Below are 16,186 nucleotides of genomic sequence, written 5' to 3'. Positions count from 1 at the left end.
CCACACACACACACACACACACACACACACACACACACACACACACACACACACACACACACACACACACGTGCACTTAATTTACTAACACACATGAGTACAAGTGTCTAATACAGACAATCTATTGTGGGGTGTGCACACCAAAAGCGAATTTTATTATTTGTGCGAGTAGATTACATATAAAGTCAATAGCTATGTTTCCATCACCCTGTTTTTATGTGCATTTTGAAGTATCGGATAAGAAACGGGTGATGGAAACGGCAAATTTCGAATAAAAATCCCTTAATTCGCAAAAAAGTTTTTACGCTCGCTTGAGGTGGTTTTTGACTTGTGCGCGAAAGGGTTAATGCGAATAAAAGGAGATGGAAACGCATTTGCCGAGTAAATTCCTCCATGCTCAACAAAAAAGTAATGTGACTGCGCTATGGGACGGTGGACCAATCTCGTTCCTCAGCATCGGAAATGTTATGGTTATTTTGATTTTGAAATGTTCGAGCAAAGTCTGTCATCAACGTATTTCTGTATAGTTGCCTTGTCGTTACACAACCGCGTTCCCAAACAGCAGCATCCACCTCCGAAAGCAATGACCGCATTTATTTTGTTTCGTCTGCTCGCTCTGAGGCGCAAGTAATTTATTATATAGGCCTATGAAAAATATTATATTCAGGGGTTTCTCCTACTTTTCATAGTGATATATAGTCTAGCGCCAGTTCTACCAGGAAGTGACGATTTTGTTCTCTTTGACTCGTTGGATGGGAACGGTGCTTATTCGCAAATGTTTTATGTGATATTTCAATTTTGCGCATAAGTTAAATTCGCAACTTTGGATGGAAACCCGGCTAATGCAAAGTTCTGAACAGACGCGAATTCGGGCTGGGCGACACAAATGATGCGAATTGGGTGCGAACACCAAGCCAATCAGCGAAGAGCTCATTGACATGGACAGTTTGACATGTTGTTGATGTTGTTGTTGATGTGCATGAAGACACTTCTCATCGCGCAATGTATTTTATTCACACAAGTGATGTGAAAAACATCCTGCGAGTAATCTAGAGCGATTAGCACGATGCTAATAATTGCATCGCTTTTGTTGTGCACATACCATAAGAACTTAGCTTTTTTATTTTTTGCCACTATTAATAAAAGTAGAAATCAGGAAATCATATTACCCAAACGTTTCAGCTTCCATTTACAATATTTGAGATGCTTTATATGTGTGCACTGATCAATGTTTATATGCTAATAAAAGCCAAATTAAATCTTTCGTGAACGTGAACTAAAGTCTTATGGGTCTGGAATGAGATGAGGGTGAGTAAATGACGACACCATCATTGGGTGAACTATCCCTCCTTTAAGTTAACCATTGAGGGTTGCGCTGTAAACCCTTCAAACCAAGTACGCATCCTTTGGCCATGTGGTAAAGAGTTCAGCAGCAGTCACACTGAGGCACAGGCTTCTGTCCTGACTGACTGTCTTTGATTGTGGTCGGTTTAATCAACCATCATGACTTTGTCACAGCAATATCAAAGCATGAATCTATTTAGACAAAAACCCACAGGCTTCTGCTAGGTCCTTTAGCCAGGGACAGAGCTGGCCCTCGAGTTTAACATGCAAGGCATGCCTGGAATCCACCTTTGGGGCAAAAGGCATTTGCACAGTAGGAATTCTCATGAAAGCCCGCCAAAAAACAGCTAATCCCCGAGTGCACGGCGCTCAGCAGTGCCTCCCAGCACACCGACAGAACCAGAGACATTCCCCTGGGATCCAAAACCTGCCTCAGGGAGAGACCCCACACAAGAAAAACCAAACCGAGCCCTGCTATATATACGCGATATATCCTGTAGGGCTCTATGATTTCTGCAACGGGAAAAACAGATGGAATTGCGGAATGCAGTAATAAAAATGAACTTTTCTGCAAAACACAGAATGTTATGGAATTTGGCAAATGTTTAATGAATAAACCAAAAGTAGGGCTGTACAATTAACCAAATTGCATTACGGTCTAGTGTCTGTGAATATTAAAGCGCCAAAAGACTGCTTTTAAAATATGAATTCTGTGTGTCTCTGTGTGAAGAAGTGTCACAGTTTCATCAACTACACATTGAAGAAATCATGACAAAAAAAAAAAACTAATAAAATAGCGCCATATTCCTGTAATTTTTTTACACTTCACAATTAGGTTCCAATTGTTACCTATATTTAATGCATTAACTAACATTAACTAGCAATGAGCAATACATTTATTACAGTTTTTATTAATGTGTGTTAACATTAGTTAATAAAAATACAACTGTTCATTGTTAGTCCATGTTAGCTCAAGTATATTAAATAATATTAATAGATCCAAATTTAAATTTTAATAAAATATTAGTAAATATAGGAATCAATGTTCAACTAAGATTAATAAATGCTTTAGAACTAATTTTTAATTGATAGTTCATGTTAACTAATGTAGTTAACTAATGTTAACAAATGGTATTTTATTGTAAATTGTATTTTATTGTGAATTCAAAAAAGTTTGAATTCAAAAGTCATCATCAAAAAAAGTCATGAACCTTTAAAAATAAACCTAAGAAAAAAAAAGGAAAACGTAGAATTTGGAGAAAAACAACAGGGCCCTAAAAATGTCATTTTTGTTAAACATTTAATAAACCGTCGTTAAATTGTGTAAGTTCTCAATTAATTAGAGATGCTTTTACAGAAAACAGAATCCAGAAAAAATTGGGGGGAAAAAGATTTCATGGAGCACTGTGCATGTCAGTGAAAAGGTCACTTATAGCTCCAGACAGCCAGAAATTCATCATGCATGAACTCTGGGATTGGGCTCATATTGAGTTCTGGACAGATATTTGCTGCAGTGTAGCGATTCAGAGGTTAGACGTGGGCTGTGTGACGGGCACAGTGGTACGAGGAGCTGTGGCCTTGCTGTGTGTGTTTGCTAGGCAGATCCGTGTGTTCATGTGTACTGTGTGAATGTGTGTGGGTTGATGAGGAGACGGCTCCACGCCCTGTGGAAGAACGTGGCTGCTTCAACCGCCTGTGCTGTGTCATGTGAGAGAGTCTCAGGAGGAAGTGGAAACAGATTTTCAGAGCACTGCTGAGTACATCGCAACACACAACTAACACACATGGCATCCCTTACAACACGCGAGTCAGGAAAACAAGAAACACAGACAAAGGAAAAAATGAGGAAGAAAAATAATTCCACAATTATGACTTCTTACTATTGGCATAAAGTCATATAGAGGTCAACAGCAAATAAAAATCTAGGTTAAAATTTGTGCCAAGTTCTACATACTATAATTTGTTGGAAGTCACACCACAGAAAAAAAAAAGAAAAAAAACCTTGTGCCATAAACCTCACAAACCTTGGCAAATCCAGTGACAAATCCTTCCTCATAAGTGTTTAATGTATCAGCCTAGAAACTGCCTCCTGGTGTAATTACAAAAACCTGTGCACACTGTCTCCAGGAAACAAAGTTAGCCAATCAGACTGCAGCTTTTGATAAAGCTGATGATTTTTTGCATGCAAAATGCAGTGGATGAGGATGTGCCGTTTTTAGTTATCTATATGCTCTCATCTCACTGATGAGCGCCTGACTGAAGGAAAGATAGAGAAGATAAACAGAGATTTTTCACACCTCTGCGGCTCCCTCAGCTGCTTTCTTCAGACCCCAGCCATCAGCCGCCCATCGCTCGGCCACATTACGATCAGAGGTGATGAAGAAGTTGTCAAAGAAGATATCAGAGGACATGGACCAGAGCTCCAGACCGACGGCGCTGATTGGAGTCATACGGAACGGGTGCAGGTCCTCAAAGAAGTCTGGGTTAGGGATCTTCCTGGGCTTCCACACTCCCTGGCAAATAAACAAACAATTAAGACGTTTACATTTCCAGAAGAAAACACCCTTAAGTTCAGTACTCAGAGTTAGGGCTTTATTTAAATCAATACTCATAAAGCTCTAGGGCTGTCAAAATGGCCGAAAAACGAAATTCGAATTTTGAAAAGAAAAAGATTCAAATATTTTTTTCTATAGGTCTATCATAATGCGTGCGGTAGAGGGTTAAATATTATCAAAATCTGAATTATATTCGAATTTAAAACGCATAATTTCAGTTAGGGGGAAGAAAAGCTTTTGGCTTCTCTCCTGAGGCCACAAGAGGGTGCATCGAGCAAAATATTACTAATGCACGTTTATTCAAAGCATAAGATAACATGACTATCTGTGAAAAAAGTGCATAATGTTTAAAATAATGTTTATAAACCAATTATAATTAAGTTGCTTAAACAACTATAAACAAAACAGTATCATGTATCTATGCATAGTTTAATACAAAGGGCCAAAAGACAATCACACAGAGTACACTTTTCATTTAAAAACATGAGATGCAGTGGGATGGGGAAAAAAACCCCACCATAAAGTCTCGAGATATGTTTTTTTCAAAGTTGAACTTGCATGAATTTTACATGGCTTTCTAAACATGTGGCTCTTTTGTGCGAGATGCGAGTGCAACGGTGATAGATGTCCCTCCAGAAAATGCGTGAGATATGTGTTCTGTATGAACGGCTTGGTTTCAGTTTTGATGTAAACAAGAACTTCTCCGCATTGATGTTCTCTTTTTCTGCAATATTTTTAATGAACAACGCAGCAGTGGCTTCAACTGGATAGGCTAACAAAAACATTACAATGCAACAACACTTACATCGTTATCGCATCTCGTGCACCACTGATAAGGCTGCCTCCTTAACGCACACCTAAAATTCGAATGCAACGTTTTTGTTTTATTTTAAGTTTTATTTTAAATTAGACAAATATTCGAAATTCTATTTTTTTTTTGACAGCCCTATAAAGCTCACGGACTCCGAAACCACCTCTAATAATAGGGATGCACAATTTTGGGGGAAATTGATTTTCTTGATAAAAACTTAGGGCTTTTCTTGATATTTAAAAGTGATAAAATGCGATTTAAAAAATCCAGGTTTGCTGTGCTTGTCTGTAGGGCTGCACAATTTGCAAAATGTTTGTGATTATGTATCAATATGACTATAAAATAATAATATTATATAATATATTAGTATTATTACCTAATACAAATATAAAAATGATAAGATATATTACTATTGTAATATTGAACTATAAGAGAGCATTTAAGAAAAATAAAATAATAAATTTTTCATTATATAATATGTTAATAAACAGAATTAACTGCAACCCAAGCTGCTCTGAGACACTGCAGAGACCAGCGGATAATGAGCTGCTCGCATGTAAAGGCCCATTCACACCAAGAATAATAAATACAACGATAATTACATTAGCCTTTACACCAGAGGATGATAACATTTATTAATCATCATCACCACTTTAATGAGATAAAGTGCATTTTTAAATGATGTGCACTTATAATCTTAGTATAGTATTTTCCAGCAAAAACAGTAATAATAGATATAAATGGCTATTTTCTAACTTAATTTTAGCCCTCTGATTTGAACATTCTGTTGGAAGGGGCGTCTCTGCTGTGAGACTTCAAAGTAAACGCCCACTGTAATGATTGGCCAAAATCTTTGCATATGAAATGTGCACTACATGTGGAACTTTCTCAAACTTATTGCAACATGATTTCTCCATTGATTCTCCATTTCATGACCCCTTTAAATGCTTAAGCTTTTGGTTTTATTAATCAAACAAAATGCAAAAAAACAAAACAAAAAAACAAACAAACAAGATGCTAATTACCTGATAATTAGGGTTGTCAATCATTGGTGACTTCCACTTGCCCTTGTAGTTGGGGTTGTCGATCATTGGTCTCTCCCATGGGCCGCAGCCGGGGGCCGTTTCACAGACGGGATTGGGGATCTGAGGTGCTTCCCACTCGCCATCCATATCCTCATCCCTAAAAGAGACGAGCATAGATGTAGTGCAGTTATGAAAGAAAACCTCACACACGACGTGCTCCTCATATTTCTATTTCAGCTGCTCTCTTGGTTAAGGCTATAATTACAACAATTAAATCTAGATCATCACCCCAGGAGTCCTAATTTCTTCATTAAAATCAGCTCACTTCACCACTGTCCAACACATAATCACTCAGTCTTTTACATGATACAGAGCGATTGTGCGTTCATTACAATGCAGCTCATTTGTATTTATGTCTCTATATATTTATGAACAATCACACAGCCAAAGTTTTGCTATATAGTATATATCAGTTTACGTAAGTATCTGTATGGATCTGTACTTTTAATGTAATGGAGAAAGTCTTACCAGTCTTCTGGCTTGAGGGCATCGGGGTCACTGATGTACTCTGGCTCATCGTCCAACCAGCCGTCGGGTTTCACAGCATCTTCATCAGGAACCTTAGCGGGAGCGTCTTCGTCCCTAAATTACAAATACATCAAATCAGAAGGATATGGACAAAAAGTGATGCCTTTGATCCCCATTGTAACACACACAGATATTCACTGTCCAAATACCCACACTTGCGGTCTTGGCCACTTGAGAGCGCACGACAGGAAGTGAGTGTAATATAATTTGGTAGAAAAACAAAGCGTTGGACTTTTTATTGGTGCAAAGAGGAGTAGTGGTGATATTTATTTTGTACATTTGCTACTGCTTTTTATCACTTAATTAGAAGCACCACAAATTAAATTGCGTCGTGTTATAGGGACAAGTATTTAGAAGTTGATTTTAAAATGCAAAGTATTTAAAATAAAAATAAAGCTATGTAAACACTAAGTGTGTCCCATCAGGTAATGAAAAGTTATACACACACTTGTGGTCCTCATCCACACTTGGGCCAAATACAGGAAATACGTCATATAAGTAGTCAAGTGATCAAGTGTGGGTATTTGGACAAGGCAAAAGATTCTCTCCGCCTCACCAGTCCTCAGGTTTGACAGCATCTGGATCCTGGATCTTGGGTCTCTCATCCCAGTCCTCTGGTTTGTGGTCATCGGGGTCCTCGATCTCGGCCGGGGGGTTGATGGGGGGAGTCATATCATTCAAGAGACTGCCGCTGTTCACCACTGTCTGGTCGATCAGGATCTCAAAACTGTTATCCGGGTTCAGCACTGCAGGAAAACACATTGACACACATGAGAAAATCTGTCCAACTTTCATTTGTGATTTGTCTGTCCAGATTGATGCAAAAAACAGCAGACAGGCTAAACAAACATGTAAATTTACTCTCTGACAGTAGGTGGCGCTTTTGGAAGCAGGACGAGATGCGTGTTGTTACCCAGTGTGTAGAGGTGAGTCTTCTTGTCGGTGTAGTATGAGCGGAGGTCAGCGTCAGTCTTCTTAGCATGCTTCTCCTCAAACTCGCCGGTTTTTGGGTTGGGGATCTGAGGTGCTTCCCACTCGCCATCCATATCCTCATCCCTAAAAGAGACGAGCATAGATGTAGTGCAGTTATGAAAGAAAACCTCACACACGACGTGCTCCTCATATTTCTATTTCAGCTGCTCTCTTGGTTAAGGCTATAATTACAACAATTAAATCTAGATCATCACCCCAGGAGTCCTAATTTCTTCATTAAAATCAGCTCACTTCACCACTGTCCAACACATAATCACTCAGTCTTTTACATGATACAGAGCGATTGTGCGTTCATTACAATGCAGCTCATTTGTATTTATGTCTCTATATATTTATGAACAATCACACAGCCAAAGTTTTGCTATATAGTATATATCAGTTTACGTAAGTATCTGTATGGATCTGTACTTTTAATGTAATGGAGAAAGTCTTACCAGTCTTCTGGCTTGAGGGCATCGGGGTCACTGATGTACTCTGGCTCATCGTCCAACCAGCCGTCGGGTTTCACAGCATCTTCATCAGGAACCTTAGCGGGAGCGTCTTCGTCCCTAAATTACAAATACATCAAATCAGAAGGATATGGACAAAAAGTGATGCCTTTGATCCCCATTGTAACACACACAGATATTCACTGTCCAAATACCCACACTTGCGGTCTTGGCCACTTGAGAGCGCACGACAGGAAGTGAGTGTAATATAATTTGGTAGAAAAACAAAGCGTTGGACTTTTTATTGGTGCAAAGAGGAGTAGTGGTGATATTTATTTTGTACATTTGCTACTGCTTTTTATCACTTAATTAGAAGCACCACAAATTAAATTGCGTCGTGTTATAGGGACAAGTATTTAGAAGTTGATTTTAAAATGCAAAGTATTTAAAATAAAAATAAAGCTATGTAAACACTAAGTGTGTCCCATCAGGTAATGAAAAGTTATACACACACTTGTGGTCCTCATCCACACTTGGGCCAAATACAGGAAATACGTCATATAAGTAGTCAAGTGATCAAGTGTGGGTATTTGGACAAGGCAAAAGATTCTCTCCGCCTCACCAGTCCTCAGGTTTGACAGCATCTGGATCCTGGATCTTGGGTCTCTCATCCCAGTCCTCTGGTTTGTGGTCATCGGGGTCCTCGATCTCGGCCGGGGGGTTGATGGGGGGAGTCATATCATTCAAGAGACTGCCGCTGTTCACCACTGTCTGGTCGATCAGGATCTCAAAACTGTTATCCGGGTTCAGCACTGCAGGAAAACACATTGACACACATGAGAAAATCTGTCCAACTTTCATTTGTGATTTGTCTGTCCAGATTGATGCAAAAAACAGCAGACAGGCTAAACAAACATGTAAATTTACTCTCTGACAGTAGGTGGCGCTTTTGGAAGCAGGACGAGATGCGTGTTGTTACCCAGTGTGTAGAGGTGAGTCTTCTTGTCGGTGTAGTATGAGCGGAGGTCAGCGTCAGTCTTCTTAGCATGCTTCTCCTCAAACTCGCCGGTTTTTGGGTTCTTGTGTCTAAAGATGAAGTGCAGTTTGTAATCCTCACCACACTTATCAGGCCCATACATGATGGTGTACGGCGTCTTATCCACAAACTCCTCCTGTGAGGACAGACAGGGCAGAGGGAGGTGAGGACACATTCAATTCTTACACATTAAGTTTTGTGTCCAGCTCATATGCTATCAATAAACTATATAAATAAATACACAGCCATACAGGCATTGTATTGGTCACCCTGATTCTAGATATATCAGAACAGGTCAGCACTAATTAAATACAGGTGTAAAACGGTCCAAAATGTTTTGTGATTGGATCACTGAACCCATACATGGTGGTAGTCAGAAATGCATGTGACCACATCACATGTAAGGGTGTGCAATAATTATTTTTGCAAAAACAATTCAAAACACCCCTACAGAGAGCACACATTCATTACGTGAAGTCTAGACAAGTGCGCATTTAGAGTGTGTTCTTTCACTGCATGATTCAGTCTAATAAAATGCATTTAGAATAATCACAAAATTCAAGATATGAGGACAGAAAATTTCATATAGTTAATCAATATCACACAAACAGTGCTGTTTTTTTCCCTCCAAAAATTACCATGATTACAAATGTAATATTGATTTTTTACAAGAGTTCAAAAAACAAGTTAATTAATTAAGAGACTTACGTTTTAGACACCATACTGCCATATTGTTTTTGCTCTATTTCGACAATAAAAATAATTGCAAACACAGCCACAGCACGTTTTTCGTCTCTGAGGAACATGACGGTGTTTCGTTCCTGAATAAATCAGCCGTTTAAATGATTCGGTTCAATCGCAATGACTCACTTTTTAACAGTGACTTGCTGCCACCTACTGGCGGTTTTAATTTCACATTTAAAAAGTTTATTTTTATTATTTAGATAATTTCATATAACAGTATTCAACTTTTATGATAAATATATCAAAACATTATGCATTTGTAATTGCAGGTTAAAATGCATTCATGTTCTGCACTAAAAAGTAGTGGGCAAATACATCTAAATGTGTTTCCTCTGCATTGCAAAGATGAATTTTATTGATACCGATTTCATTTGCTTGGTAACAGCCCAGATGTTTTATTCTAATTCACTGATTAAATGTAAGATTTTTTTTTTTTAATTGGAGATAAATGTAGGAATTTGACAAAAGATAATGCACACTTTTAGAAAAATGGCTTTATAAAGGTAAAAATGCCCATAAAAGGTAAAAATCTATTTAAACTTATTAGAAAAGATTCATTTCTATCAGTGTGAACTGACCACCACACAGAATATGAAGAATATCAAAAACTTTAGGAGTCAGCTGTCCACGGTAGTCCTTAAGATACCAGCACAATAACACACTCAGCAAAAAATATCGTCTAATTATCGTTATCGATAAAATACCAGAAAATATTGAGTTATTATTTTTTGTCAATATCGCACACCCCTAATCACATGTCTAATGGATCCGTCCTAAATGTGCCCTGGACTGCAGAGTAACACTCATTTACTGTGATCATTCTGGGATGTGTAGTACAAATGCACACCAAAACTTCCCAGCATTGTACCACATCACATAGATTACATTTATAACTGGTAACACTTTACAATAAGAAACATGGCCAGAAGTCACATCTTCACATTTTAGCAAACTGACAGTCTAGGATAGTTTCCAAATTTAAAATTTTTCAGGGCAGGTATAGCAGAAACTTATCCTATCAACTGCACAATGAATATATAGACCATCTTACCAAGTCAAGATCAGGGGTTTGAGACAGCAGTTTAACATAAGCACCGCCACAGTCAATGCCAGTCTGGAAGTTCACCTCATACCTGAGGAAACATGGCACAGCATTAGTATTATTTTTATATTTCAAGGCATTTGACATTTGACATTGGTGCATTTGGATTATTTGAGTGCATGGTTTCATTATTGTCTTGAGTTGAGCTCTACATTAAACATGTTATTTTCAGGCAATGTCAATGTACTATAATACTTGAAAACACAAAGCAAATACGTCAAAGTAAGTACTTTGACATGAGATCGCTGGCAAATTCCAACTCACATTTCATAAAATTTTAACTACAATATTGTCTTTATACTCATTTCATCTGGACAGGCCAGGGTAAAATGCATACCAAGAGCAGACATGTATACTCACTGGACAATGAGAGGTTTGGTGTCAAAGGTGAAAGGTCGCAGTAGGAGAGCAGAGATGGCGTGATGCTTAGCTTTAGATTTCAACACCAGCCCTTTATCACCCGGGAGTTTAGTGTCCTTCATCTCCTCAACCTCCCATTTACCTACACACAAAACAACACACCACTACCTCAAGATCACCTCACACACGCTCAGTTCATGTGTTGTCTGCAAACTACTTTTATATTAAATGTCCTCAACTTTCGAGTTTTTGGGGTAATTCAAACAAAGTTCAAACTATTTAAATAAAAACATTTAAAAAGTCAGAAACAACACATACCATAGTCTGGAACATTGTTCTGTGATTTTAGGTCTTCTTAATTGTTTTTATGCTAAACAAATCATTCAGGTATCCACACCTTTTCTGACTACTCAAATGAATAATTAGACATAACAGACTTCAGACGAGCAGAAAATGAAATAGCATATGAAACTTACCATCATACTTTGCAATTTCCTCATCGATGCCATCTTTCTTGGCCTGGGATAAAACCCATCTAGACAGGAAACAAAAAAAAAACATTCAACAACATAGAAAAATACTTGACAAAGAAAGGCCCTTTTTGCTCATATTTATGACAAATATCTTCAAATGATACACACTACTGTTCAAAAGTTTGATTTCTGAATGATCATGTGACACTGAAGACTTAAGTAATGATGCTGAAAATTCAGCTTTGATCACAGGAATAAATGACATTTTAAAATATATTCAAACAAAAAATGTTTTTATTGTAATAAAATTTCACAATGCCACTGTTTTTACTGTATTTTTTTTAAGAGTATAAGAGACTCAAAAACACCTTTAAAAATTGAACAGACATCATTGTATTTGCGACAGACATTTTCAATATATGCTCTCTCTGTTTTGAGGATAACAGACATCTTACCCATGAAGTGTTTCTTTATCAAATGACTCGGCAAAGTAGTGCTCTCCCATCGGCTCTGGAGCTTTATATGTCACCTTCAATAAAGACGTTTGGGGAAGATGTTAACCTAGTTGCACCTGCATAATACTGTTTTATATTTAACAACATTTAGGCTTATGTTACAGGGAAGAAATAGAGTCATATGGGTTTGGAATGATATGAGAGAGAGTAAATCTGGACGGAATTTAATTTTTATGTGAACTGGCCCTTTAAGTGACATGATTAATCATTGGCAGATCAAATACCTCAAACAAACACAGACCACCACTGCTCTGGCTAAATCTCAATGATAACTTCCCAACAATCATCAAAGTCTCATTGTTCTCGAGAAATATAAGTCAAGGGTCACTGATGTGGAGGCTATTTTGAGCTGAATGTATGGCACTGAGGTGTTAATGAGCTGTTTTAGGTCACCACCAACCTCTGCCCCTGATCAACACACAAGTCACAATTCATCAGAATGAACAGAGAGCTACACGTTTAAGCAGGAAGATCCTGGAGTGCTGTCTAGGTAAACCACATTTCTCAGTCAGCCGCAGTCTGAGCAGGTAACGCTCTTACCGTGGGCACTGGCGGGGAAGTGGGGGCTTGCTGTTCCTCTTCCTCAACATCTTCCTCTTGCATGTCATCGATGGCATCTTCCACATCCATCTCCATGTCATCGGCCTCCTCCTGTGCCCTCACATGACCCATGAGGCCCAGACACAGACTCAGAGAGAGCAGCGCCACACATAACCGCATCTTCAGCTCCATAGTCTACAGACACAAGCAGGGATGAATTAGACATGGGTCAGGACTCAGGACAGTCCGCAAGTTGTCTAGCAACTCTGATTAGTTGGTTTATGATGTTGGCTGTGAGTTTTCTTAAAGGGATAGTTCACGCAAAAATGAAAACTCTGTCATCATTTACTCACACTCAACAGTTGAAGGTCCCGCTGACTTTCATAGTATGGGCATACACTGTGGAAGTCAATGGGACCAACATCTGTTTGGTTATCCACATTCTTCAAAGTATCCTTTGTGTTCAACAGAAGAAAGAAACTCACACGGATTTGGAACGACGGGAGGGTGAGTAAATGTTGACAGAATTTTCATTTTTGGGTAAATTATGCCTTTAAAACATGAAGGTTTCTTTAAGATCGATAGTTTTTGAGACAATATATCAACTAGTAGAAGTCTGAAAATGTGTAGTTTTACACATCCTCAAACAAACACAGTTTTCTGGAAAACCATCCAATATTTTCATCAAGACCTACTTAAACAGAAAACGTTCTCTCAGCTCTTCCAGTGTAACATCTAAGTATGATCATGCTGGTGTAACATCTACACTAGACAGTGTCACTACTATTACAGATTGAACAAATGAAACAGTTCATCGCATGTTTATCTGTGTGTGTTAGGGGTCAATGACTGGATGTTGTCCTTAAAGGCTGATTTATACTTCTGCGTCGGACCTACGCCGGCTATGCGTCAGTTTTCATTTATACTTCTACGTCGTTGTCCGCGTCGACGTGCAGTACACATGCAAACCGCTAGTCTGCAGTGTCCACGGGCATGTTTGCTGGTGTAACCCGCAATACCACGGCAAAAGCCGAAGAAGAAGCGGCTCATCGGAGAAGCATTATAGCCGTGAAGGCAGCAAATAAATATCAAACCATTAAATCATTATTTAAAACTACAAAAAGGAGACAACAACGGAACAGGAGATGATGGCATTCTTTCAATCTGCACAAGGACTTGTACCACGGCAGATCAACATTGTATGTTGCGGACAACTACTGATGTATAATGCTATGTAGTATAATAAATGATAAGACACTTGTTCTTTGCTTTGTTTTATTTTATATAAGAAGGTGTAACATTAAAATATATTTAAGTGCACATAAACACACAAAACTCAAGTACATACGGAGGGAGGGGTTCTAGCAGACCAATCACAGCGCTTGCGGTCCGCATAGAATTGACACGCGGTTAGATTTTTGGAGAACTGCATGTCAGGCTACGGCGTGCGTCTATGCGTAGGCTACGGCGTAGTTTCGACGCAGAAGTATAAATTGGGCTTAAGGCTCAGACAAACCAAACCGACATCAAAGAACTAGCAGCAATGAAAGGTAGGGCTGGGTTCTGACACAAATTTCACGATTCGATTCTCATTCACAAACTTGCAATTCGATTCGATTACCAATTCTATTCAATATCGATTATTTTGAATATATATCAGGTACAGAACATGCCACATTTTCTCAAGTAAAAAAAAAAATCTCTCAACTAATGCTGTAAAATATACATGAGAGTAAGTTGGTACTACATTACTATAATATTGAAGGTTAAAATTGACTGATTTGTTAAAATTACACAATGAATTTTTAAAATAAAGTTACAATTACATAATATTTCTACTTCAATTCATTTTTTTGAAATATAAACAATGGTGGCTGTCATAAAAACTTGATGGATTTATTCAAACATAAATTAAACATTGAAGAACAGTAAAATTTGTTATATGGTGCATATATTTAGCAAAATGCCCCTCTCTACAGTTTATTTTTTTATATGACTAATGAGTTTATGGTCACCAAAAACGTTTTTTACATTTACATTTAGTCATTTAGCAGACGCTTTTATCCAAAGCGACTTACAAATGAGGACAATAGAAGCAGTCAAAACTAACAAAAGAGCAACAATATATAAAAGAATTGATATCGTTCCGTAAAAATTAGAATCGATTAATATCGAAATATCGATATTTTTTACCCAGCCCTAATGAAAGGAAATGCACCATCGTCTCACATTGACTGTGTCTGGGCCACAAAGTTGAGCTTGAACAATACAAAGACCAACTGTGCCTGTATGAGAAGAAAACAACTCTCCATACCAGCAGGTGTCTAAGCTGATTTGCTGAGCTAAGCAGCAAATCAGAGTGATCAGTCCGACGGGCTTCGCCAACAATTCAACATAGTCAATTGCGTGAATAGAAACTTAATTAAAATATTAAAAAGTCGGTTACACTTTATTTTAGAGTATGTGTACTTACAGTGTTACCCATGAAAATACTGGTAATATAAAGTTTAGGGGTAGGTTCAGGGTTAGTACTTAGTTATTGTAATTGCTATAAAAAGTACACTGCTGTTCAAATGTTTGGGATAATGTTCAATAATGTGTAAAAAAAAAAAAAAAAAAAAAAAAAAAAAAAAAAAGTTTCATGCTCATGAAGGCTGCTTTTGTTTGATCAAAAATACAGAACAAAGCAGTAATATTGTAAAATATTACAATTTAAATAATTGTCCTCCATCTAAATATACTGTGATGCACTACTCCAGTCTTCAGTGTCACATGACCCTTCAGAAATCATTCTAATATGCTCAGGGCTCGCAAAATCGCTAGCCGACGTCCTGGGGCTATTGTGTTTTCCAGTCGAGCTACCAAAATGTATCACCACTCTGCCCAACGGACTATCTTAAATGCAGATCTCCCGCAGGTCCTTAACAACTAATAAAGTGAGTTGTATCAAACTTAAGGCCATAACAAGTTTTAAATATGTTAAATGGTATAAGAAATGTCTTAATTATAATTTCAAGAGGTCTCACAGTTGGGGATGGAAAGACAAGAGTTGCGATATGGCTGGATTAAACTTCAAAAGGCAATGATGTCATTGAATAAATATGAGCCCTGCATGTGTCAAGTCAAAAGGAGCTGCTTTGTGTACATCCGTTACCGGGGAAACCGCAATATTTCAGCGCTCCTAAAGCGCCACCTAGGGGCAAAGAATGAATTTGCATTTCCAATAAGCCTTTCATGCTGTTTATGGTCAGATCAATGCAAATATCAAAAGTTTTTACGCAGCAAACACAGAGTTGTAAATGAAAAAGAAGTTAATTTGCCTTCTAAAAATCTAAACAATTAAGACAGTAATAGTTATACGTTTTAAATTGACAATTTATATGCTTGCTTTATCCCTTTTCATAAAAATGGTCTAAAGGCTGAAATGCTGTTGTATAAGATTTTAGTTTTTGTGAAAACCTGTATATCATGTAATTTTATGGCTCAATACTGTATGTTACCACAGACATTGTCCAACCCCACTCATACTGTGTTCATTTTACTTGTGCAGCTCTTAAAATGGGTCATAAATCGCCTTAAATTTATTTTTAAAAATTCTTCAGATACCCTGTAAATAGTGAAATAAAATTCCTTCCTTCATATTTGTTGATATTTGTGTATTGAAAATATTTT

The 16,186-nt window shown here is 37.8% G+C and overlaps 1 protein-coding gene and 1 long non-coding RNA gene across 3 annotated transcripts in view; one reads left to right on the top strand and one right to left on the bottom strand.

Moving 5' to 3' along the window:
• LOC107676447 (calnexin) overlaps nucleotides 1–16,186 on the bottom strand; it is a 31,689-nt gene that overhangs the window by 5,004 nt on the left and 10,499 nt on the right. The window contains exons 2-12 of one of the 2 annotated variants that reach the window (XM_016470993.1): nucleotides 12,515–12,709; nucleotides 11,915–11,988; nucleotides 11,463–11,521; nucleotides 10,987–11,128; nucleotides 10,576–10,657; nucleotides 8,800–8,916; nucleotides 7,237–7,312; nucleotides 6,880–7,069; nucleotides 6,264–6,377; nucleotides 5,736–5,892; nucleotides 3,642–3,857 (exon numbers count right to left, since the gene is read on the bottom strand). In XM_016470993.1, the coding sequence (XP_016326479.1) occupies nucleotides 3,642–3,857; nucleotides 5,736–5,892; nucleotides 6,264–6,377; nucleotides 6,880–7,069; nucleotides 7,237–7,312; nucleotides 8,800–8,916; nucleotides 10,576–10,657; nucleotides 10,987–11,128; nucleotides 11,463–11,521; nucleotides 11,915–11,988; nucleotides 12,515–12,706 (1,419 nt within the window). In that variant the 5' untranslated portion in view covers nucleotides 12,707–12,709. Of the gene's footprint in view, nucleotides 1–3,641; nucleotides 3,858–5,735; nucleotides 5,893–6,263; nucleotides 6,378–6,879; nucleotides 7,070–7,236; nucleotides 7,313–7,750; nucleotides 7,865–8,366; nucleotides 8,557–8,723; nucleotides 8,917–10,575; nucleotides 10,658–10,986; nucleotides 11,129–11,462; nucleotides 11,522–11,914; nucleotides 11,989–12,514; nucleotides 12,710–16,186 lie in introns of both variants that reach the window. The other variant, XM_016470994.1, reaches the window with a different exon arrangement.
• LOC107676450 (uncharacterized) lies at nucleotides 4,941–9,773 on the top strand. Its single transcript, XR_001632738.1, has 4 exons — nucleotides 4,941–4,952; nucleotides 6,219–6,223; nucleotides 8,975–8,980; nucleotides 9,707–9,773. It is a non-coding gene; the product is annotated as an uncharacterized LOC107676450 (long non-coding RNA).

The sequence above is a fragment of the Sinocyclocheilus anshuiensis genome, unplaced genomic scaffold (genome assembly GCF_001515605.1).
Source record: "Sinocyclocheilus anshuiensis isolate Anshui unplaced genomic scaffold, SAMN03320099.WGS_v1.1 scaffold240, whole genome shotgun sequence".
Lineage (NCBI taxonomy): Eukaryota > Metazoa > Chordata > Actinopteri > Cypriniformes > Cyprinidae > Sinocyclocheilus > Sinocyclocheilus anshuiensis.
Note: the sequence above shows the minus strand (reverse complement) of the source record. Positions and strands in the feature narration are given on the sequence as shown.